This window comes from Neophocaena asiaeorientalis, unplaced genomic scaffold, assembly GCF_003031525.2.
Source record: "Neophocaena asiaeorientalis asiaeorientalis breed wild unplaced genomic scaffold, Neophocaena_asiaeorientalis_V1.1 scaffold151, whole genome shotgun sequence".
Taxonomy (NCBI): Eukaryota; Metazoa; Chordata; class Mammalia; order Artiodactyla; family Phocoenidae; genus Neophocaena; species Neophocaena asiaeorientalis.
In genome coordinates, this window is record NW_020175490.1 from 56,970 (window position 1) to 81,560 (window position 24,591).

General features: G+C 36.1%; 1 protein-coding gene across 1 annotated transcript; it reads right to left on the reverse strand.

Annotated features, from left to right (window-relative positions):
- Nucleotides 1-7,145: 7,145 nt before the first annotated feature.
- Nucleotides 7,146-17,454, reverse strand: MMP13 (matrix metallopeptidase 13). Its single transcript, XM_024768911.1, has 10 exons — nt 17,335-17,454; nt 17,005-17,246; nt 16,173-16,321; nt 15,881-16,006; nt 13,775-13,936; nt 12,222-12,339; nt 11,088-11,221; nt 9,974-10,133; nt 8,011-8,114; nt 7,146-7,345 (listed from the first exon to the last, which is right to left on the reverse strand). The coding sequence occupies exons 1-10, from the start codon at nt 17,452-17,454 to the stop codon at nt 7,245-7,247; spliced, it is 1,416 nt and encodes a 471-aa protein (XP_024624679.1). The 3' UTR covers nt 7,146-7,244.
- Nucleotides 17,455-24,591: the final 7,137 nt, after the last annotated feature.

The window sequence follows — 24,591 nt, forward strand, 5'->3', positions numbered from 1 at the left end:
ACAGTAGAATTAAATGTATTTCATGACCCTTGATAAATAATGGATATCTAAACACATAGTGGACTGTGGAAGTAGTAGAGGAATTAATAAGCTAAGAAGGAGAAAAGTGGGATTGAGGCAGGTGATAGACGGGCCCTCAGGCTAAATGGTTTGAGTTCGTTCCCTGTGGACCGATACTCTGAGATGGGAATAACAGGACAATTAAGAGAGATGGCTGGGCCCTGCCCAGATAGAAGATAAGAGACCACATATCCCTCATTCTCGAAGTTAGGAGACCTCCCTGACTACACATGAGCAGAAAGGCTCCTTGGAGGTCAAAAAGGGAGTGATGTTAAGTGGCTAAGTCTACCCATAGGCCTCTTCAGTAGCATCCATCTTGGCTAAGAGATGCACATGCACACATGGGAAGATCCTGAGATACACCAAATATGGACTCTGAACCAGGCAAATCAAGATGATTGGTCAAAGGAAACATGGAAGAAATGTCCCATATAAGTGATTCAAACTGCCAAGAGGGCACGACTCTTTCTCTGAGCCCACCCGTGTGTCTACCCACACATACTGTACTTCTCTTTTTTCCTAACAAATACTTTCCTTGTTTCACTACTTTCCGTCTTTGTGGGAATTCTTTTTCTGTAAAGTCATAGGGCCAGGACCTTGTCACTGACCACTGGTCTAGTGGCTAGGATTCAGTGCTCTTACCGCCACAACTTGACCTCAATCGCTAGATGGGAACCGAAACCCTGCTTCAAGGCACTGCAGGCTGAGGACACCCGAGATCTGGATGATTTTTATGGTCCAGCCTCCAACACTATTGTATGGTCTTGGAGAGATCATTTCCTTTCTCTTGGCCTCATTCTCATTCATAAAAATAAAAAATGAATCAGATGATCTAATTGGTTCCTCTAGTTATTTTCATCTTAAGTAAACACAGGATATACAATATTGCCACGTGCCCCCAGCCCCCAAATTTGCCACATTGAAATGTTTCAGGAAATGTTTTGAACTTAAATGTAAATATCAAGCAGAAACATATTACATATACAGAGGGTATAAGGCAATTCTAGTAAAATAGCTCTGAGTTCTTCGTTCATATTCCAGTTAATTCCACATAATCCCTGGGTAACTTTGTTGTACAAGTATTCTGCTTCTATTACCACAACTGCAAAATACTGCCCATTATTTAATTCCCTTATTACCCTGGTTCCTTGGCCTTTATTTTATCTCTGTTATTCACACCATTAATCAGTTTGGACATTCCCTATGAAATTGGGAATACAACTACTTAGGAGTTATCTTATTTATTATAGGATAAATCCTGATAAGTGAGTTCAGAAAGGTGGGCTTGGCTGGAGGCATAGGTGCTGTTTCTCAGCCCTCTGTTCAGCTCAAAATGATCCAAACCAGAGTTTTCCAGAAACAGAGCCAGCATAAGCAGTCACACTGTGCCCCATGTACTCAGAGGTTCTTAGAACTCACAGATTTCCTTTTTCCTTGTGTTGCTTTGGAAGAAAAGTCACAAGCCACTTGGCACTCATTAAGCTGAGGCACAGACTAGCTAGAGGATAAAACAGAGAAAGGCCACACCTTTAACCACAGAAAGCAATAGTCCTTTTCAGATAGAATTGGAACGGTTCTGTGAACTTTTTTGCTTGCGATTTGTACTGTGCTAGCCTTAGTGCCGAGTCTGTTAAAGGAAAGGGAGGGTTGTCGAGAAAAGGAAGCCTACTGGTATATGTAAACATTAAGAAACAAATAACCCAAAACACACTTTTGGTTACTAATTTTAAATCTTTTTGGCATAACAGATGGGGCCATAGCTAAGGATGCTTGGATGATGTACTTTAATCCAGCATAAAGCCATGAAAATGGAAAAGAGTAATGTCTTCACTTGTAAAGAATTGTAAAATATAACAAGCCAATTTTGAATAATGTGAGTCCATTACCATTTCAACCAAGATTTAAGAGTCTCACAGACTCACCGGATATCAAGTACTTATAATCCTTCCTTGCTCTGTTGATGTGTGGGGACATTATTGAATGATTACTTCTGGACTGGGTTATAACAAATTTTAAATATATGGAAGAGAAATTTTCTTTCTCACAGCATCTAATTTTAGGGCATAATTTTGACCATTTAAGTCCAATAAGATACCATGATAAACTCTTACCAAAATGGCCATGCTGTTGGTGTAAACCTACCATATCTTTGATCCTCTAGAGGTCATTAATAGAATAGTTGTAGTCCCATTTGAGTACCTTGTGAGCAGTGAGGTAGAACAAAGCCAAGAAATCCTAAATCAGCATTTCACAAACTCTAGAATATCAGGCAGGTATAAACATCCAAAAAAATTTAGAAAAACTAAACCATGTGAGAAAGAACATTTGGAAAGCTTAAGCATTCTCTTCCTCTATGCTTAACATTGTCTCCTGGTAATTGGACTGGTAATTTGAGATTTTCTTCCCTCTTGCTGCCAGCTAGTTTGGTTTCTTTTTAGTGTGATTCCATTCTCTGGGTACATTGTGTATTTTGTGGTTCATGTTGGAGCCTGTCGCCCAGAGGTCTGTGGTGACGCACAAACCCCAGCTCCAAGGGGCCTGCAGCAGGTCTTGGTGGCTTGGTGTGACACAGCTTCCTGACTCTCACCTCCCGTGAAGGAAAATTTTAGAGTTGAGATGAGTGACAGGGACACATAAGGAAACTAGAGCAAGCTATTCTTGAATTCCTAAGCTGTTAAACCTTATTTGAAAGTCAACGGCATAAAGTCAGGGATTAAACCATCAGCAATTTGGCCAGATTCCTCATCCTTACATTAAAGAGCGAAGTATTAGTTTTGTTTTGTAATTAAATCGATTCATCATTTTCAAAGCAGTATGGCTGATGCCACCTAATGGAAGTATTTTGAATCTCACAACCTTATGATGAATCCTTAAATACCAAGGTATTTCCTGTAACTGGGACTTAAATTTAGTAGAGAAGTATGGTGGCTATCTTTTTGTGAGGCCTGCTATATATATCTTGGCATTTTTATTCTGATATGAGGATACAGGGATTGAGGACTCTATTTTTAATTTAACGTGAAAGTTCTCCCAGGATAATTTCCAGGACAAAATTTGTTTCACCAGCATGGGATCTCATCAATTGCTCCTATTTCAAAACATTTAAACTACTGGTTCACTTCGAGGGGGTTTTCAAACTTTTCACCCTTATTATTTGATGAAGAGGCTGTTACTATCTACAATTCGACTTGAGTGCAGTGTGTTGGGCAAATGCACTCTAACTTGGTCTCTTCACATCATACATGAATATCTGTGTGAACAGGCTATTTGTATTTTAACTGTAACATATTTTATAGCATAACCTATTAAGCCCAACCACTCAATTCATATTGAGTTCTTTTTAAATAGTACCCCTGCCCCCACTGGTAAACTCCAAATAGACATTTGGTGTAATTTGAATTTGGTACTCTGGCCACAGTGGAAGGACACTGATCCAAGTAACACCAATCAGATTGGGCATTTGAAATTGAGGCTGGAGCAGAGATGGGAGTTGGGAAAAATCCTGACTATATATCTCTTATCTACTGGTTTATCTATCTAGGCATCCATGAGAGAGACCATGCAAGCAAATAATAAAGCAAATGAAAATTTTTCTGAAATCAAGTTAAACACCTCTTTTAAAAAGAGAGTAAAAGAAAGTAAATGATGTTCCATGTTCAGATATGTTTGGAAAACCTTGTTCAATAGGTTAAACAGTTTCTTTGACACAGGATTATTTGTAGCCTTTAATATGCTAGTATATACTATGAACCTTCTGGAAGGAATGTAGAATACAGTGCTCTCCAAGATCTTAGCAGGAAGCTTTGACTCCTGGGAACACCAATGTCATCTCTCTCAGAACAAGAGATTTTCTGAGGGACTCTGGGACCTGAGGGACTAGAAGCCTTTTTAAAACACAGATCTCATTCCCTGGCTCTGGGGGAGAACAGAATGTGCATTTCTAGCAAGTTCCCAGGTGGCACTGATGCTGCTGGCCTACAGAACACACATTGAGAAGTATTGTTCTAAAGCAACCATTCTTATGCAGAGAGGAGTTAGACACCATCCACCTGGGGTTTCCCTCAGAGTTAAGTCATCCACTTAAGATGAGGGATGGGGTTGGTGAGTGGCCTTTTACCACACCAGTACCATGCACTGACCCACTGGGCGCCAGGCAGGACCAAGGCCTTCACTGGGGAAGGGCCTCCCCAGTGCTCTGATGGAAACAGGACCCCACCTTGTTTCAGAATAATGTAGACACCCATATGCTCAAAAAAGTTAATATTTCCATCAACTGACTCAATTACCAAGAAGTAGATATTCACATGCCAACTCCTGCAATGACCTATGCTTATTTTTAGCATAGACAGTTATTTTGTGCTAACAGTCTTTAAAAATCAATACTTTTTTTGTTGTTATTGATCATAGAGAGATTCTCTGATTTATATTTGGCATAGTGAAAGATAGGAGGAACATGGTTGGATTTAGGGGGTTTCCTGGTACGTTTTACCTATCCATACTCTGTCAACATCATCATAAAACTATCTGTAAGGGAGTTCCCTGGTAGTCTAGTGGTTAGGATTCTGAGTTTTCACTGCTGAGATCTGGTTCAATCCCTGGTCGGGGAAATGAGATACCGCAAGCTGTGTGGTGCAGGTGAAAAAAACCCTCTCTGTAACTCTACTGAGCTCCAACAGATCCATTCTTGTCTGAAGGCATGGGCCTGGAACTCTTTCCCTGATTCCCTTCACTGCCTTGTACTCATTTTTTATGTCAGCTTGGGTATCTATCTCTTCCTTTGTGTTGCCCTTCTTGAAAGACGCTCCTGTTTCCCTCCCCCCAATATATACAGTAGGTAAAATCCCTCTTATGAGAGGATCTCAGAGCAATTTTCCTTACCTTATAGCATTTATCACAGTTGTAATTTATACTTATCTGATTAATGTCTGTCTCCCCAACTACACTGTGAGCTCCAAGAAAGTATTGAGGTTTTGGTTTTCACTGTACTCCCAGCATCTACTTAAGTTCCTGACACAGGACAGAAATTAATACTTACTATACCTTATATATTTATTGGATGGATGGATGGATGGGTAGATGATGTTCTACACCAACAGCAAAACTTAGAAATCAGTAATCCTATTAAATTGTCAAGGAAGATGAAAAGTGCATAGACTGACTTTGGGGGTGCACTGGCAGGAAGGTAAGAGCAGTCTTCTCTGCACCCATAACAGGTGGTCATTTCTCCCCTGGAAAAGCACTTTATTTACTCAATTTTAATCGCTTTGTTTTCATAGTAGGATAGAAGTTCTTCAGGGGTAGAGATCAAGTTTTTCTAGTTTATCTCAATGTCTTAGGTGCCTGACATAGAACAGATACTTATTAAATGTTTGGGGATGAACACTGTTTAAGAAAACACAAAAGACCTTAATGTTTAAGCTCAGTGGCCCTGAGTTTCCTAGGTAGTGTTTGTCTTCCCCATTAGAGTTCCCTGCTTCCTCATATTTCCCCAAAGCTGCTATTCCTTTCATTTTAAACATCAGCAAAGTAAAGCCCACACAGATTAAATGAGCTGCCTGAAGTAACATGCCCGAGTTCATGGCAGAGTTGGTGTTAGGACTCAGTCCTAACTCTAGAACTACTGCTTTCTCCACTTCATTACCAAGTAATACTCTCAGCAGAGAAGATTCTGAGGAGCCTGTGGGCTCCATCTAAGGAAGCTGGCCCAGTAAATGGGGCTCATCAGCATGAGGCTGACCAAACTCGACCAGAACTTGAGTTAAAAAAGCCGGGTACAATTAATACTAAATTTGAATTTAGTGCTCTTATAAGAAACAACCCAACAAAGAGATTAGCAAGAAAAAGGAATAATTTAAATGGACATTCTTTGTGTGAGGAAAAGCTTAAAATTATACCAAAAGACAAAAATATACTGTATGACAATGTCTGTTGAAAATAACTTTTTATTATAAACAATATAAACACTTCCTAATACTTTTCACATATATAATACACTTTCTTTTCTTTGCCTGAGTTTTTAGGAACATGATCTCTCAACACAAAGGTTCTTCCCTTGATGACCATTCATATATTCAATAAGTACCAAGTGCCAAGCACTGTAAAAAGTTCTGAGGGATTAAAGAAAAAAAAAAGGAGAAAAAAGGCATAGTTTCATTTTTCAAGAGGACCAGAATCCAGTAGAATATTTCCTTTATTTTGGATATCTCTGTTTTAACATATATACTTCCAATTTATGATAAATTTTAGTCTATTTCTTTCAAAAATAGCTTATATATCCAAGGTAAACTGGACAATTAAAACAATTGTTTAGATAAAATAGGGTTAAAACACTACTTTTAGCCTTAAATAATCAGATGATTTATGAAAAAGTGATTCTGTGGCTTTAGACCATTTTGTTAACAATTTTAGTATACTTTGATATTTTTGAAAGACCTGAAATATTTTAATACAAAGAGAGATCATCTCTCTTTGTCTTCTATAAATATGAAAAGAAATATTTGTCTTCTCTGAGAGTAGTCCTTGAGTCATTGTCAATAGTGAAAATTAAACACAATACAAAGGCCATATCTGCTGTCCTCACCATTAGTCTTTGTCTCATATCTTTAGTGACTCTGATATTTCCGAATGAAGAGGGGCACACACATCCAAATATTTTTAGTGAAAAACCCAAGTTATTTCTTTGGAAAGTTGTCTATAATATATTTATTAGAGACATTTCCCTTTGGTTTATTGTTGTTTGTGTATGGCTGTCATATGCTCTCCCAAAATTGCATTTTCATATGACTTTATACTATTTGGTAAAGATGATTCATTAATTATATAAATGTGATTTACTTTTATGTCTTTGCAAAGTTTCCTTATAAATATATTAAGCTAACTCTCTTTGACAGATCATATATCCCATTTTTGATGTCGAATATTGTCAACTACTGCTTCTGTATAGCACACAAGAATTAGGTGATCCTTAGAGATAATGAATCTCATGACTTTAAAATTCATTGTGGTTCCAGCCCCACGCATAGCTGTATAGATACTAAATATTCAAAGATAACTTACTGAAGCTTGTTCACAGAACTAAGCTTTCCCCTGATATCTCTCCCTCCCCCATGGCCCCCCCCAAAAAATGTCTGGAAGCATTATCCCAAATGGTCTCCAGGATTTAAATAACAATATTTTTAAAACATTTAACACCACAAAAGGGAATTTGTTGGCATGACACGAACAATACGGTTACTCCAGATGCTGTATTCAAACTGTATGGGCCCATTGAAAAAATAGATATAACCTAAAAGGAAAAGACCAAAAAGAAAATTTCAGAGTTTGAAAATAATGTTTTACTCTAGCTACTTTTAAAAGCCCAATCTGTTAGCTTCACTTTTTTTTAACATTCCAGTGTTTATCTTTATAAATACCACTAATGTTTTAATATATTGCTTATAATTTAAAGAGGGGGAAAGGTATAAATGTCTCCAGCTCTCTTAAACTGTCACCTCGAATTAATGCTGTATTGGCAGGAGTTCCAGTTTTGATGGTTGAATTATTGATATTGGTTATTTTTTGTAAGTTAGAGATAACATCTCTTTCCATAATTCAAGCAAAAAATCATTATATAGCTATGATTATTGGTCTTCATATATAAATTACTCCCCACTCCACCCCTGATTTGAACTATACTTTTTGCATCTTAATATCTTTAAATTTAAGGTAGTGTTTAAGATTTGGCATCTTTTATTCATAGAATTAGCAGTCATTAAGTAAAATTCTCATTTATTCTAAGCATATTAATTTTTGTTTGCTGTCTGTGTCAGTAGTCACACAAGAATAAGTAATCCCTTAACTGTCAGACATTTATCAGCACATCTAAGTTCTGTTTAAAATTCCTTTATAAGGAAATTATTTCAAGGGGTTACAGAAGCCCTCCATTAAGGTCAGTTCAATGGAACTAATTACCATTTTTCTCGAAGACAGCATCTACTTTATCACCAATTCCTGGGAAGTCCTCTTCTATTAGTCTCGGGTAGTCTTTATGCATCACATGGTTAGTTTCATCATAGCTATTTAATAAGAAAAAGAAACTCTTGAGTAGGTCATAAGTAAATTACTTTAGAAATAGTACAATGGATATAATGGCAGCTTTCAAAATTGACAAAAGTTTCAAATTTTTAAGTCCATTTGAAACAACCAGTAGCTTTTTAAAATTAGGAATTATAATACTGAGTATACAGTGGGTACCTGGTGAGGTATTTTGACTTGCCTAAAGACCATCTTTGTAAAGACAGTTATAAGCTCATTTCCATTTCAAAATTTGTATAGCTGCTATAAAAGTATATTATTAGGAAAGTGTTCTTAGAGTGAAATATATGTTTATGCATTGAACGATTATCTGTTGAGCTCCCACTATGTGTAAGACAACTTGCTAAGTGCAGTAACGGATGCCAAACTATTTAAGGTTCAATTTCTGCACTAAAAAGTTATAGAGGCATACAGTGGAAATAAAACTAGGAAGGGGAGCACAGCTTTCCCCTCTCATAACTTTATATTCCATACTCTTCTTCCCCTGCACATACTCACACCCTAGCCAACCAAACACACTCTGAAATTAACCTAAGAGAACAGCCTCCTGTGATGTAATATTCTTACTGTTACTGATGAAAGTCTTTTATATTTTTGAGGTATGTTTCAATAGATAAAAAGTAAGAACCACTGCACTATCAAGAAAGCTAAGACATATACACACAAAACTGCAACATTAGGCAATAGGGGCTAAACATCATGAGAGAGTAAACATGAGATGTCATGGGAGTTACATGAGAAGGGAGATAATTTTGAATGGGGTGATCAAGAAAGACTTTCAAGTTAACTTTAAACAATGGATGGAATTTCAAAAGACAGAGATGTAGGGAAAGACCTCTAGCAAAGAAAATTGCATAAGGGAAGGTTGTGGGGAGATAAAAGCACAGTGCATTTGAGATATGTTAAGCAATCCATTTTGACTGAGCAATAGACCTCATATAAGGTAAAGGGACTGGAACACTAGTGCAGGTAGGACCTGGCAGTAATTTTTATAGTGGTAAGTGTCATTATCAGAAATAAAGAAGCCAAAACGTAAAGATGATATGTAAGAGTGTGTATGTGTTTGTAAACATGCATGCATGAGTGTATATATATGTATATATAATGAGTGTATATATATATGTGTGTGTGTGTGTGTGTGTGTGTGTGTGTGTGTGTGTGTGTGTGTGTGTGTGTGTATAGAGGGAGTAAAGTTACCATTTAAAATATTTCAACTATTGTGTACCTATGAGATAATCATCCCTGAATATAGACATGGATTTGGGCTCATAAATATTGCCAATGTCAAAGCTGCCTTGAGCTCCACATGTGTTTTCAATATTCCTTTTCTACTTGTTCTTCAAAAGGAGTTGGCTTCACAAACTACAAGCCTAGCAGCTTCCTGGCCAACCTCTCCGATGAATCAACAGACTAGAAATTGTGGCCTTCTCTTGCTCAGTCTTTTCCTGTACCTATTCTTGTGTCCTCTCTGGCCACAGAAGATGGAGCTCCATGTAAATTAAGAGAGGATGACAAGAAAGAGAATCCAGGAGAAAGATTACAAGGAATTAAGATGTCAAAATAAGAGAGAGAGTTTTGCCATGGTTGTAGTACAACAAATGCCTAAGAAAGAGAAGAGTGGCCCAGAAAGGGGAAGAATTATATGTGTATTTTCAAGAGGGCTTGAGACTTTTAAATACCTGTGTTAAGAGCTACCTGCTGGAGCTGGCATGGAAGGGAATGAATGACGGGTATGACATTTACAATACTTCATGAGATAATTTTAAGTAGCAAGGGATTTTCGAGACTCACTTTTCCTCTATGATATAAGATGATGGGTCAGTAAATATGGCTGCCATACCTCCAGACTTGGTTTCCTGAGAAGAAGAGCGTCTTCTCTGTATCCTCAAAGTGAACGGCCGCACTTATCTTTTTAACCTCTTTTGGAAATCCCAGGTCGGATATTTTTCTGGGATAACCTTCCAGAATATCATAACCATTAAGAGCCCAAAATTTTCTGCCTAGAATAAGTAAAAGAATTGTTTTATTATTCAAGGGAATCTATTAAAACTCACATATGTAGATTTTAACAAAGAAAGACTCATTTTACACATTTAGAAATAAATTAGTCAGTGTTTGTGGTCACCATGTTTATGAAACACAGAAATATGCACATTCTTCAAACAAACAAAAAAGAGGATTTAAAATGCCAGTTTCCTAACTGTAAGTATAGCCCACCAAATATCATGATTAGTTTGACAATTTGATACCTCTGAATATTAAGTTTGGAACTGGGTGAAAAATACATTAAGATTTCTGTATGAATAAGCAGCACAGTAGGAATAGGAAATTAACTTGAAAACTCAAATTTCATACCAGTAGAAAATTATTTTCTTCTCTAAAAAGTGACTTCATTATAGCTTTACTATAATAGTCAAACAATAGAAACAATGTCAGTAAAATGCTATGTAGCCATTATAAATTATGATCACGAAGCTGGAATAACAATTTGGGAACCTATGTCAAGTAGAATATTAAAATGTATATACATTATGAATATAAATATTTAAAATATGTATTTCATATGGTGAAAGACTAGAAAATAAAGTGATAAAATAAAATAAGTTGACTTTTCAGAAGGGGGAATTATGGATTATTATTTTCAATTTTTAAAAATGTTCATTGTTATTACATTTGCTTAGTAAATAATTTTTAAGAGGAAATAAGAGAAAAAACTGACATGATTGGTGTGAAATAGAGTGGATATGATAAGTAATAATGTAGACTTTTTACTTGTCAAATTTGGGGACACTTGGTAGAAAGGTTTCAGGTGCTTTCTGGTTCCCATTTTGTTATACTTGATTCTTAATTTAGGTGTATTTTTGACAACAATCATTTTATTAAGTCTCTGGTAACATGAAGTTCATCACTGCCTGCTCTGGACATGTGGGAGGTTTCACTGGTGGAAAGATTACCTCTAAAGATGAAGATAAGGTCATGGGAAGGGTGCTCATATGCAGCATCAATACGGTTGGGAAGTTCTGGCCAAAAGGATTTTGTTAAAAACAGCTCTGCGTCAACCTGCTGAGGATGCAGACGCCAGAAGAATCTAACACAAAAGTAAAAATGCAGAGTTTGCCATCATTTTTTCAAGTGCAATATGTCTATCCTGCTAGCCACCTTTCTCCACATCAATACAGGTAAGTTAGACACAACCACTCCCTAGCTCCCGTGAGGGTGAAAGATTTCCACTTCCCTTAAGTGCCAGTTAAACAAGCTGTTGCTATCTTAACTCTATCCTAAATTATTGAAGTCTAAAATCTCACAGAGCCTTTGTGAAGGCTCCAAGTCATTTGTGGGCTGGGACCATGCTTTGTTCAATTTTGCATATCTTTTAAGGGGCAAGCAAATGTGCCAGGCACTGTGTTGGGCTCTGGAAAGAAAACATGAGTGACACAAACTATGCTCCCAAGATCTCATGGCCTGGGGAAAGTGATATATGAGAAAATACTGGAGCACAATGAAATTAGAGCTATAGTAGAGAAGGTAGGAATGCTATAGGATCCCAGATGAGGGAACAATTAATTCATTGAATAGATGAACAAATGAACAAATAAGGATATTAAAACAACATCAAAATTAAAAATTAGTATTTCATTTTTTGTCACCTATAGATTTAGGTTGTACAGTGCTTCCTCTCTTAAATTCCAACATATGTTACCAGAACCAAAGTTTTTCCATATCAAAAGGAATTCATGTGGAATTATGAGTAACAGCTTACTAACATGGTAATTGATTTCAATAACTGCATTTTAAAATAAATAAATTGTATTTCTATATTTACTTTGTAAATATGTCTTTATAGGAAAAACTACAACCAAAGATGTAAAAGGAAGCTATACAATGCCAAGACTATCCATTGAAAAGTAAAACATTTATCCATCAGTTATTTACTTCCTCTCATATATGTAAATAAACTACCCAAAGTTCTATTATTTTCACTAACTTCACCTTTCTTTGGAAGTTTGACCACATGTTTTGGCAATTTGAAGACATGGCCTCACAAATGTTTGTTACATGCAGGTTTTATAAAATAATACGAAGAGTACCTGTCTTTAAAGATCACTGTTTCTCCTCGGAGACTGGTAATGGCATCAAGGGATAAGGAAGGATCACATTTGTCTGGCGTTTTGGGATGTTTAGGGTTGGGGTCTTCATCTCCTGGACCTGCAGTCATGAAATGAGTGAAGGAAGTTACTGAGGATGACCTGATTCTGCCAATGGAGAGCAGAAAGGGCAGTAAGTCCTGCCACTACTACATAATACTCCAAAGAACCTGTAATCCTACTTCCTTCCTCCATGGTTATCAAGTTCTTGCCTATGGGACTTCTCCTTCTGTTTTCATCTTCCAAGACTCTTGAGAATCATCTCAGCTACAAATTTAGCTTTCTTGAGGTTGGTGATAGAAATGGGGTGATGGGGGGGTGGAGAAAAGACTTTGAGGAAACTTTCCCCATGCTTTGCACAACCTATTGACAGACTTCGCTTGAGAATCACATTCCTCTCAAAGCCATTTCTGGCAGCATGTTTTCTCTATGGCAGCCCTCATTTGGGCTCTTTCTCTTGCCTATTTTATCAGCTGTCAACATCAGCTCATGTCGCTTTACCAGTTGACCACATCATAGCTGCATCTCAGTGAAAAGCTAAGTCTTCAGCCATTCTGGTATGACCGGCCACATGTTGGGAACTGTTCCACCAGCTCACATGAGTGCAGAAGAGGTGCAGTAAATAAAATAATTCTAAACTTATTTTTCTCTAAATAGGTCCTATTAGTTCTATCATTAAGTTCCTCAGTCAAGATATTGTAGAAATAGTAAAAATTGCAAAATTCTTGCCTGTGCCTACACTAGCTGCTGTAGTAGATTTAAATCCAGAAGGGAAAATAATAGGTTGAGGTGGCCTGAGCTAGTTTTCTGAGCTCTGTGTTCTAAAAGTGTTTACACTGATGACTGTGTACTGTGGTTTTACTTCTATTTATGGTAGGTACTTTTGCTTGTTTGGGTTGAAGTTTAATTATTTTGTAAATATTATTGAAAATTTGGAAGAAAAAAAGAACAGATTCTTACAAATGGTCACTGTAGATGTTGGTTAAAAACTAACACAGGCCACTTGAATGGATTCTACTGTGGCAAACAGGAGTAGTTGAAAGAATACCCAGATTTTGTAAAAGCTGGTTAAAATCTCACTTTCTCCCTGTATAAGCTGGGTGAAAGCTATCCCAAAAGCTGTGTTACTATCCAGCTGTGTTTCACCCAGCTGTGCTGCTATCGATACACTATTTAAACTCTACAAGCTTAGTTTCTTCATTGGTTAAATGGTGAATAAAATATTTCTTTCTGATGTCAGAGGTATTGTGAGGATATCAAATGTACCTTACAATGTATAAAATACAAACATGAGGAGTTACATTCTGCAAAACTTTGGAGAATGGAATATTTTCTACTTGAGCAGGTAGTTTGATTTGGAAAGAAAACATGAGCGTGTTTCTCCAGGTTTTAATAACAAAACCAGGACAGCAATATTGGTAATGGTAAATTCACTAATAATTTGAAAATAAATGTATATATCTCTTCTGCTGTTAAACTGATAAATTAATAGTTACCATAGAGAGACTGGATCCCTTGTACATCATCATCAGGAAGTATAAAGTGGTTTTTGCCAGTGTAGGTATATATGGGAAACATGAGTGCCCCTGGGTCCTTGGAGTGGTCAAGACCTAAGGAATGGCCAAACTCATGGGCAGCAACAAGAAACAAGTTGTAACCTGTAAGAAAACAAAGAAACTGAGAAAAAAAGTCCTCCAATGACCAATTCACAGAATAAATATTATTTTGTTTATTATTATTATGTCACCATGTCTCTTTCTTGGCTATTTAACTCACTTTTTAAAGTTAATATTCATTGTCTTAAAGGAAGATTTAAAACATTGATTTAATCATTATAAATAATTTGGTGTTCTCTTCGATTATAGCTGCCTACACAGAGTACCAACACATTGATTAGTAATCAAAAACGATTTATTGTGAAGACACTAGTAATCCTGATTTGCTCTTTGTTTTCTCAGGTCAGGTGAGGAAAGTAGACAGTGATGACTTTAACTGGAAACTCATGGGAAAAAATATAGGATGATACATATCTACAGTACTGCCTAGAACATCATCTAAACCGGAGGCAGCATCCAAAGGTATAATGACCAAGCATAGAGGATGCATTAAATAGGATCTCCGAGAATCTACTTGGGAGCAAATTCCAACCAAATGATCCTTTCCAGAATATCTCTAGACTCTAGAATTTAAAGAAACAGAAACTCTGGACATGATTGGCCAACTTTCCTCTATTCTTGAAGACTACTATGTCACTGTATTTACACTATTTCCTCTAGTCACTCTTTCCACCAATTATTGAGCCTCCTAATACTGGTAATTTAAATTGAAAAAAAATAATAAAATATCAAAAGAACACATGAAAGCTGGAGTCAGTGGTTTCAATTTGACCTTGAATACCCTTTACTCTCATAGCCTATGCATGAAGAAAATGTATAACAAACTTAGTGAATTGTGCAGACCATAAGAGTGATCAAAGTTCATGATAATCTGAATGACAAGTAATTCTTCATTGAAATAACTAGCAGTGGGTATCATTCTTGGCCTTCAGCTGAAAAATTAATCCTGACTTATGGATGTTTTCATTCATTTCACTTAAATTTTTCAAACCCAGAATTTATGCAGGAACCAAAAACTGAAGCTTATTGTGACTATGTCTTAACAATACTACGTGTTGTTCTTTCTTCCTAAAATCATTCCTACCTGCTAAATATTCAGACCTTAAATATATAAATTCTCACCTTCCCTTCCAAAGACAGCTTGGAGATGTATGCATTGAGACATTGACTATTCAAGGCCCAGTTTTACTTCTTGGAAAAATAATTCTTTTTATTTAAATGAATAATAAAAAGTAGCTGTTTTTGAAGACTACCCTTTAATTGTCACAACTAAGAGTCCATATAGCTCCAAAATTAAGTCCTAGTTGTGATAATCCTGCTTTTCTGCCTAAATTAATATTCCCAATCCTTTTGAGCCTTGAAGACTCAACTACTGACTGAATTCACTCAACACTCAGTTTCATTTTGCTCTTGTAAATATAATTTAATCTGTTTTGTCTCATGCTTTCTCAAGTAAGGCACTATATTGATTTGTTAAAGTGGTATTTGTAAAATCAGTGATACAGACAAGTCTAAAACAAGTAACATATAATAGAGAACAGAAATTTGACTGGACTTGTGCCATTAATATTTCTACAAGGGAAAAAACTATTCCAACTCACATCCAACTCATTTACGATCTACATAATTAGCCCTAATAGTTTTTAGATTTATATTTGCAATAAAATGTACTTCTTCAACATGTCAAAGGTAATCCGCAATAACAGCACCTTCGTTGACAGAAAGCATTCTGATCCTGTTTCAAAGTTAGCTAGTACCCCTCGAGCCACTAGACTTAGTAGATTTTGCTCATTTTTAATGTTTCATATTGGCTTATACAAATGTCACTTGTAGAGACTAATAAGTAGAAGATTATCATACTTGTTAACTTGGAAAATAGAATCAAATACCAAATATAATTTACAGTATGCTTAAACTTCTTCTTAATGGGTTAATGATCTAATCTAATCTGATAATCATGAATTATATCTTTATAAGAAATACTACCTTTGGAACTACTTGTCCAGGTTTCATCATCATCGAAATGGGCATCTCCTCCATAATTTGGTCCAGGAGGAAAAGCGTGAGCCAATAGACCAGAAGGTCCATCAAATGGGTAGAAGTCACCATGCTCTATACACAAAAACAAGAGTTAAGACTCTAATTATATGAAGTAGTGCCTAGCACAGGTGCTTAAAAAATTTTTGTTGAATTCTGTAAAAATTAATGAATAACTGAAAGAAGGAAGAAAAGAATGGAGCCAATTAAGGAGCAGAATATAAAAATTCTGCATCATTACCTTTAGTTCCAAAAGAGATCATGATATCTGCAGTGCCATTTTGAATTCTGGTAAAATTCAGAGGTGTCACATCAGACCAAACTTTGAAGGCTTTTTTGAATGCCTTTTCAACTTCAGAATGAGTCAAATCAGGGGTATAATTCACAATTCTATTCAACAGAGAAAGTTTCCATCAAATTTTCGGAAGGTGAAAGCTATTTTAGAATATATTTTCTTGGAATACTGCTTTTCTACTCAAAATGCAATGGCTTCTCTAAAAGTTCTACTAAAGGTCCATTGTTTCCAAGAACTTATTAATTATGATGCCATACAAAGACTATAAAATGAAGAATTCAATCAGATATTTGAGTATCTCCAAAGATTTGACCATTTGACATCTTAAAGTATTTAGATTTTTAATATAACTTATACTGCATGCTAAAAGTTCTGTATCACTGTAGCCTAAACAAATGAAATAGTTCTGTAAAGTTCATAGAGAATGAAACTCTCCACTTTTAGCACTGTTATAATAAATATGCCTGATTACTGCATCTCTGCAAATTTCCTTGAAACTACTTTTACTTCTATTTTGATTTCATATCTGAAAGAAATAAATTGAGATTTGCAGTGAGAAATAATGCTGGGTTAATGTAACCATAATAGATGCTATGAGATATTCTCATCAACAGTATTAAAGTTATTCCTGGACATACTTAACTTCCAGTTTAATATCTAAGGCCTACGTAAAATAATGGGACCACACGTGTTCTGTCACCTGTAGCTTGTGCTGAAAATTAGACATCTGATACTAAAAAATATAACAAATATTAAAGAAAGATAGTCTATGATTTACCTGTAGGTTAAGTTCATTTTGGACCATTTGAGAGTTCGAGGAAAAACATTGTATTCACCCACATCAGGGACCCCACATCTTGGTTTTTTCATGATATCTAAAGTGTTATCATCAAGTCTGCCAGTCACCTCTAAGCCGAAAAAAGTCTGCATTTCTCTAAGCCTGTCAACCACAGAGCTTGCTGCCGTCTTCTTCAGGATTCCAGCAGGATTCAGAGGATAGTAGTATGATTTCAGGTAATTCTAGGAAAGAGACCACAATGATCCTCTTTTAAAAGAAAAGGACATTTATGAGATGTATCACACCATTGGGGTTGGCAAAATACTCTACCTCTGCAAACTGGAAGTCTTCCTCGGACAAATCGTCAGAATCTTCATCATTGGGAAGAGGCAGAGACCAACAGTGAGTCCAACTCAAGAAGAGGAAGGCAGCCAGGACACCTGGGTACATCTTGAGTGGTTGTGCCTGGAGGCTGCTGCTTTTCCACGGACAAGTACCTTTACTTTTATAGGCCTATGATGGTGAGTCATCATTTATGGACAAGTTTCAGCTTCCTAGTCAGTTAAAGGTAAACATGCTTACATGGGGACTTTTTTTCCTCCCAAGAAGTGTGGTTTCTGGTAGAATTTGAGGGAAATATAAAATGAGGCCTTCTCTCATTTCAGCAGGGTCTCAAAAACCATCTGGCAAAATAACGGCCTCAGCATATTTATGGCTATTGTGGGAAGAGTAAAATTTTCACTTCACTTGGCAAAAATGTTTTCCTCTTTGTGGGAAAGTAGCTTATTCTACTTTTTCAGATAAGAATATCAAGATGGTACACCTACTTCCATAAGAAGAAATGTAGTCTTGTTTCCAGAATGTTTATAACCTGGTGAGTTTTAAACTTCATTTTCTCCAGATAACCTAAGAGGGAAATATTATATATACCTGAAGGCAACAGAAATGGACCAGAACCAAGCTTGGAGACTCATCACAGGACTGAGTGCTGCAGCTGGAATTTAAAAGCACTGGTGTGACCTCTCAACAAATATGGAGCCCTGCATGAATTCCCTACAGATTCAGGCAGAGGTAGAAGAATGTATTCGAATACAGTATATTGGAATACAGTATAATGGCTAATACATATTGAGGGATTACTGCATGCTAGACTTAAAAGGTATTATCTCATTTAATCCTTACAACAGTCTTGTAAAGTAGGTATTGTAGGAAGGCTTGTTTTTCACTTTACCTATGAATAATCTAAGACACAGAGAAGTTAAATATTTGTTTAAGGTGATATGGTTAATAAATGCTACTACCAGCATTTGAATCCAGGCCAGTAGTCTTCATGTTTTTGACCACCATGGAATATGACCTCTACTCCATCCATTCTCAGATATTTTCTCAAAAACAGAGCTGCTTGTTTCCCACACCTCTGGGAGTGCTCAGGAAAAATAAGACGCTATGGCCATTTTCAAGTTTCTTGATTTTCACTTTTAACTTTGAATAATAGAAGTACCTTTGCTCCAACAACTTCAGAAAACTGTCCTTTAGAGGCCTCTAGTCTATTATTCCCTTTAGAACTTCACACATTTAATACCATGAATTCAGAATGCCATCTTTGGTCCCTTGCAGATGTAAATGGATAGAGAAATATGGGCCATGATCTTCAGATTGACTGAATGATTGAAAACACAAGTTAATTTAAGTGATTAAGAGTCAGAGAGAAGTTTAGGTCAGAGAATACTAACAAACAGGAGGAGCATGAAGACAGATTAAAGTGAATAGGGAAGGGGTATCCCAACGTGTGGGTAAAATGCTATCATCTAAATTAGCCAGTACCTCAGAGAAAACCAGAAAAACCCATCACATGTAAGCAATCACTTGAGGGAAATTTATTATGCTTTTATCCAAAATAAAGCCAAATAGATCCTTACAATAGATTATTTCCAGAGTTCAATATTACATTTGGGCTCAATCAGCAATGCAAAATAATAATTTGATTTAAGCCTCTTCCATGTATAACATTTAACTTTGAGATTAAGTGAAAATTATCCACAAATTTGATTCATCTATTAAGCTTATAAGAAATCGATTCATTAGAAAGCATTTGTTTTTACCAATAAATTTTTATAGTCTTTTAAGGTCACATTAGATAATAAAAAAGAAGTCCTTGAACAAGAAGTTTAAAAACAAGTGTCATTTTATTTAATGTTTGAAAGTGGGTGAAAAGAATCAAATAGGCTAACTCTACTTATAGATTTCATATATTTATAGAAATGTTACCACCTGAAACTAGAATTTTTTAAAGCCCTTTTCATTATTGAATAATGAATGCTGATTGGGCATCAACTATGCAGGATACTATGCTAGTCACTATGAAGATGGAATGAAGGATAGGATAAGAGCCTTTTACTTGCAGTGATTGCAATATTATCTATCCCATAAAGAAGGATTTTTAATGAACAATAAAAATAAATGTCACCATTTTTCAAGTTTCAAAATTATGCTTACTGTCAAACCACTTTAATATTTTATTAGTTTCTTATTTCATTTAAGAATATAGACAGGGCAAAAGATAAAACACAGAAAGTTTAATGATAACATACTGTTACACATTTCACAATTTTCTTACTGGAATAAATAAAAATTCCTCAGAAGATTAAAATAGAAATTGATTTCTTAGGAAAATCATCAGACTGCTCGACTATAGGCTATTGTTCATGGAGGACTGGTTTTATACAGCGATCAGGATGTGTCAACACATGGAAATGTGTTGGCAAACTGCTTGTCAACATAAGTCCTTCTCTCAGGTTAATTATTAAAATGAAAGCCAGGCCTTCTGGTTAACACTTAAACACATAGAGGCTGAACTGGTATACACAAGTGGTTCTAAGAAGCTTACGAATCACTGGGAAATTTGAAAACCTGTAGAACAAGCAAGCAAAACTGTAGACAAAATTAGATATGTGCAGTATGTGTATCTACTGCTGATTCAGATATAAGCAATGTGGGAATTTTTAAAACATATGTTATCATCAGTTTCTAAGTTCAAAACATCACCCAGAAGAGAACCTAAAACGTCTATGAACAACTCTTGAGTAAAGCACGGGGGTGTTCCTGATTAGAAATAATGAAATAATAGGAACAATGGGCCATTTGAGTTGGGTTGAAATTATGAAAATTGTGTAAACCAAAGAACCTTTGTGATAAAAAATTTGGCTTCAGCTTAGAGCATTGTAAATGATCACTGTTGACAATGACACTTAGTAGTATCTTTATTTTTCTAAAAGGTAAATGATTTGATTCTGTAACTGCATAAAGTAATTATTTTTTTAAACACTCTCTGATGGTTGCTTTGCTCTAGTCTCTGATTTTCTTTCATTCTGTCCTTTTTTTTTGCCCATGACCCCATGAAATGGGCTCACATACTCTTAAAAAAAGAGAACTAAACTAGAATTTAAACACTTAATCATATTTACACCCTAGATTAAGGTGTAAGAGTGTCCCACCTAACCTACTTATGCACAATCATGTCATAATCCACTATTTTAGATGCTGAAGATACAAAGCAGAAGATCAGCAATTTAGGAGGTCATTTACTTTTAACATTTGAATTGCATAGTCTTCAGAGATCCTGCATTCGTACTGGATTGATCCACAAAAGAAATAAACAGAATCTGCAAGAGAAAATAAAAGTCTTTTCAGTTCTTATTCGAGTATGACATCTGAAAGTCAAGACACAATTTCCTGGGCTCTATTCCTAAATGAATTTTAATTTTTATTGTGTTTTGTTAAAAAGGGTGGTCACTGAATGTCCACCTCTGCCAGCTTTAACAAAATACTGTAAGAGAAAACAACCAGGAATAGAACACACATTCTAGCCCATTCATGCCCAAATGTCTCTGAAAAGGAAAAAAAAACAGGGTTTTGCAATGAATAATAGAAATGAAAACCAGCTCGAGAAACGGGGCCTGAGGTTTTAACAACAAGCAATTTCAGTGTATTTTAAAATCCCTAATATTTAAACAATGAATCAAAAAGTCTATTTTTGAAACAGCCTAACCTCACCTTGTTACCTCAATTCACTAAAGTAGAAGTTGTTACATATTTTTAAGCAATAAATTTTCTGATTTAAAAAGTAATAAACTTATGGCATAAAGACTGGAAAATAGGGAGAAAACTAGAAGACAAAATTTACTGTAATACCCCAAGATTTTTTAGATAACCCTATATATATATATATAAAATTTAAGGATATATATATATATCCTTTAAATTGATATATTTAGATGACAGTCAACCTTAAAAGTTTTTAAAAACAGTACTTTCTAGAATAGAAAAACTTGTCAGGTTAGTCATACATTGCATCTATTTTATTTTCAATTCTAGGAAAGTTATCTTTAATAAATTTGGGGTAGCCATCTTCCATAGTTTGCCTTTCTTGACTGAGTCTATTATAAAATTGAGAATGAACTCAAAATGCACAAAATGTATCTTAATAATGCTATACATTAAAGAGGTTAACATTTAAATTTTTTCTATATGCTCTAGTTAGTTAATTTCAGAAAATTATAGACGGGGATTCACTGCAACCATGAACTACCAACAAAGGCTTCTACCTCAACCTGGCTGCTAAAATGATTTCATCCCTTCAGCACTGGTCTGCAAGTGAAAAAAGTGGTCATCCCAATGTTAGGTTCTTGGACAGCAATATTAATCTCTTGGGTGTCTCCTGGAAATCCAAGCTCACTAATTCCCTTGGGACATTCATCCAACATGACATAAAGGCCCTAAAGTTTTTTCTTGTTAATAACAATGAATCAAAGAAAGACATTATTTTTGGTTGGAAAGTTATGACCAAGCAAGGGACATGTCTAAGGCAAAGAATGTAATAAACTGACTGAATATAAACTAAATTACAAATAAATATTTCTAAGTTATGGACTATAGGATGTGTATTTGTTTCTTTTACCTCTCCAGTGATCCAGTCCTTAGCTAAGTTTGTGGAGCTCACATAAAGATGGAGAGCACAGGGCTTGGAATCAGTTACACCAAGCGAAATCCCAACTCTGCCATTTATTAGCTCCCTAATCTCAGTGATACAACAGTGAACAAAACGCATCAAAATCCTGGTCCTCATGAAGCGAACACTCTAGTAGAGAGAGAGAGAGAAAAGGAGAAAAATAAAGAAAGATAGAGAGTTGAGGGCTCAGGGAGGACTGTTGTAATTTATATATGGTGACAGGGAAGGGTTCACTGAGGAAGTGAAATTTGAGAAAAGACCTGAGGGAAGGTCAGTGAAGGCATGAGCTATGGAACTGTCTGAGGAAGAATGCTCTTGGCAGAGAGAACAGCAAGTGCAATAGCCCTGAGGTAAGATTGTGCTGGTATAATTGGGGTAAGCAGCAAGGAGACCAGTGTGGCTGGAGCAGAGTGAGGAGAAAAGTTACTCAATCTTAACTATACAAATGGGATCGTCACAGTACCTGTGCTATAGGTTATATGAGGACTGAGGGCATTTGCAACAGTGCCTGGCACACAGGAAGCACCTGATATATATCATTAATTAACAATAACTAACCTACCTAGCACCCAGCAAAACCATTGTGCCAGGCACTCTTGTAGGCATACAGGACATTGCATAAACGATATTGATGAGAACTCTTAGATATTAGAAGGAGAAAGTAGACATTGCAAAAAAAAAAAATAAATAAATAAAGGCAAGTTTGGCTAGTTAGAAATATTATTAAGAATGTAAAATGAAGTGAAGCTATAGAGGCAGGGCTGGGGGGATACCTGAATGTTAAGGCAGGCCTCTCCAAGGAGATACACTTAAAACTGAGACCAGATGACAAGAGAGTCTCAGCCATGAAAATACCTGGGAGCAGAGTATTAGTCTAGGCAGAAGGAACTGCAAGCACGAAGGCATTAGCATGGAAGAAAGCTTCTGTTCAGGGAAAAGTAAAAACGTGTGCCAGACTATAGCAAACAAGGAGAGTGGTGGGAAAAGCTGAACTGGGGAATTTGAAGACTGTCAACATGGGGTGTTTCCCAGGTATTCCACTGATGTTAGGCCTCAAATTTGACTTACGTGTCCTTAAAGATAATTTTTTCTCCTCCTAACTGCATAATAGCATCAAGTGTGAAGTCTAGATCACATTTCTCTGGAGTTTGCCCACTGAATGATCTCTTTCTTGGACATAAAAGTAAGAAAATAATGACCCAACATGGTCCCTTGATTTTCTTCAGATTGTCTCCAGATTCTTTTCAAAAGCAAAATAACCATTAGCATTCTAGTTTTGATGTCTAGATTAAAATGAGATAGGAAAACGTCTTCAGATCATATATTGTGGCTTATTCCTAAATCTTAGTCTCAAATACTGACCTGTGTTTCCCTGTGTCTGGGGAAAGGGCTCCTGCTTAGCTTTAAGGTGAAGTTGATGTTCTTAACTTCCTATCTTCAACACATCCTCTGCTAATTAGTACTTTTCCTGGGCCCTCTTGACAAATGGCTTCTAGGTAGGGTCAGCCAAAGGAAGGCACTGGAGAGCAGGAGAAAAGCCAGTATTTCTTATCCTCTCCTCTCTCTTCCTTGGGAGGAGTGGTGGCTGTCTCCAGTTCGCTGTGGACAGCCCCTCCTTCTGTGGTTCCAGCTCCTCCCAGGCAGCCCCACCATGCTTTCTAACTCCTCATCACTCAGGGTGCTGGGTTGGTCACATCATCTGCTCCCTGTGTCCCTCTAGCCCCAGGGGCTGGTAGAGGTTTTCAGTGTTGCTAATTTGTGGGTTGTTTCTATTTCTCTTCTAATCCTGTTTTAATACCTAAAGTGATTTCTGGCTCCTGGTTGGGTCCTGACGGATAAAGTTGACAATATAAGGATTAAAATGGGAAAACTGTAATACATTTTCCAGTCCCAATCAGCACTGACTTACTGTATCTACTTGTATAGTTTAATGTATATCTTCATGTATAAATTATATATTTATTTTCAGATACAAAGATAATAATAGCTCTCTATTTTAAAATTTCACAGAGAGTGAGAAAATGAAATGAAAATTGTATTTTGGCAGCAAACATAATAATTATTTTACCCGGTCCCCAGGACCTATAGGTAATGAACATTTTCTCCTAGGTCTGGCCAAAGACAGATGTCATGTCCTTCATTAATTAGATTCTATGTTGTTATATTTTAATTAGATTATATATTTCAATTAATAAATCTCCCACCTTTAATAGAAATTTCTGGGGTTTTTTTTTTTTCTTTTGGATTTACTGCATGGCTTGCAGGATCTCAGTTCCTCTACCAGGGATTGAACCCGGGCCACGGTAGTGAAAGCCCAGAATCCTAACCTCTAGGCCACCAGGGAACTCCCAGAAATTTCTTTTCTCATACAAAATTTGGAAAGAATTTAATATAAATTATATGAATTTTAAAAAGATGGATTTTATAAAATGGTATTCTCTAGTCTGCACCAGCCATGCATTTGCTAAAGTGCAGCATACAATTATGAGCTTCTCTTCTGAGATGGGAAAAAGATTTGGAGAATCTTAATCTACAGGTACAGAGATAACTAAATTACTATAAAATATGCCTTTTGAAAT

What these genes read in the sequence shown, in the direction of transcription:
- MMP13 (XM_024768911.1), bottom strand. Translation starts at nt 17,454, where the DNA reads ATGTACCCAGGTGTCCTGGCTGCCTTCCTCTTCTTGAGTTGGACTCAC. An exon ending in AAGACTTCCAGTTTGCAGAG is followed by an intron (nt 17,247 to 17,334) that starts GTAGAGTATTTT and finishes TCTCTTTCCTAG; the next exon opens with AATTACCTGAAATCATACTA. An exon ending in TGCTGTCTTCGAGAAAAATG is followed by an intron (nt 7,346 to 8,010) that starts GTAATTAGTTCC and finishes TTTTCCTTTTAG; the next exon opens with GTTATATCTATTTTTTCAAT.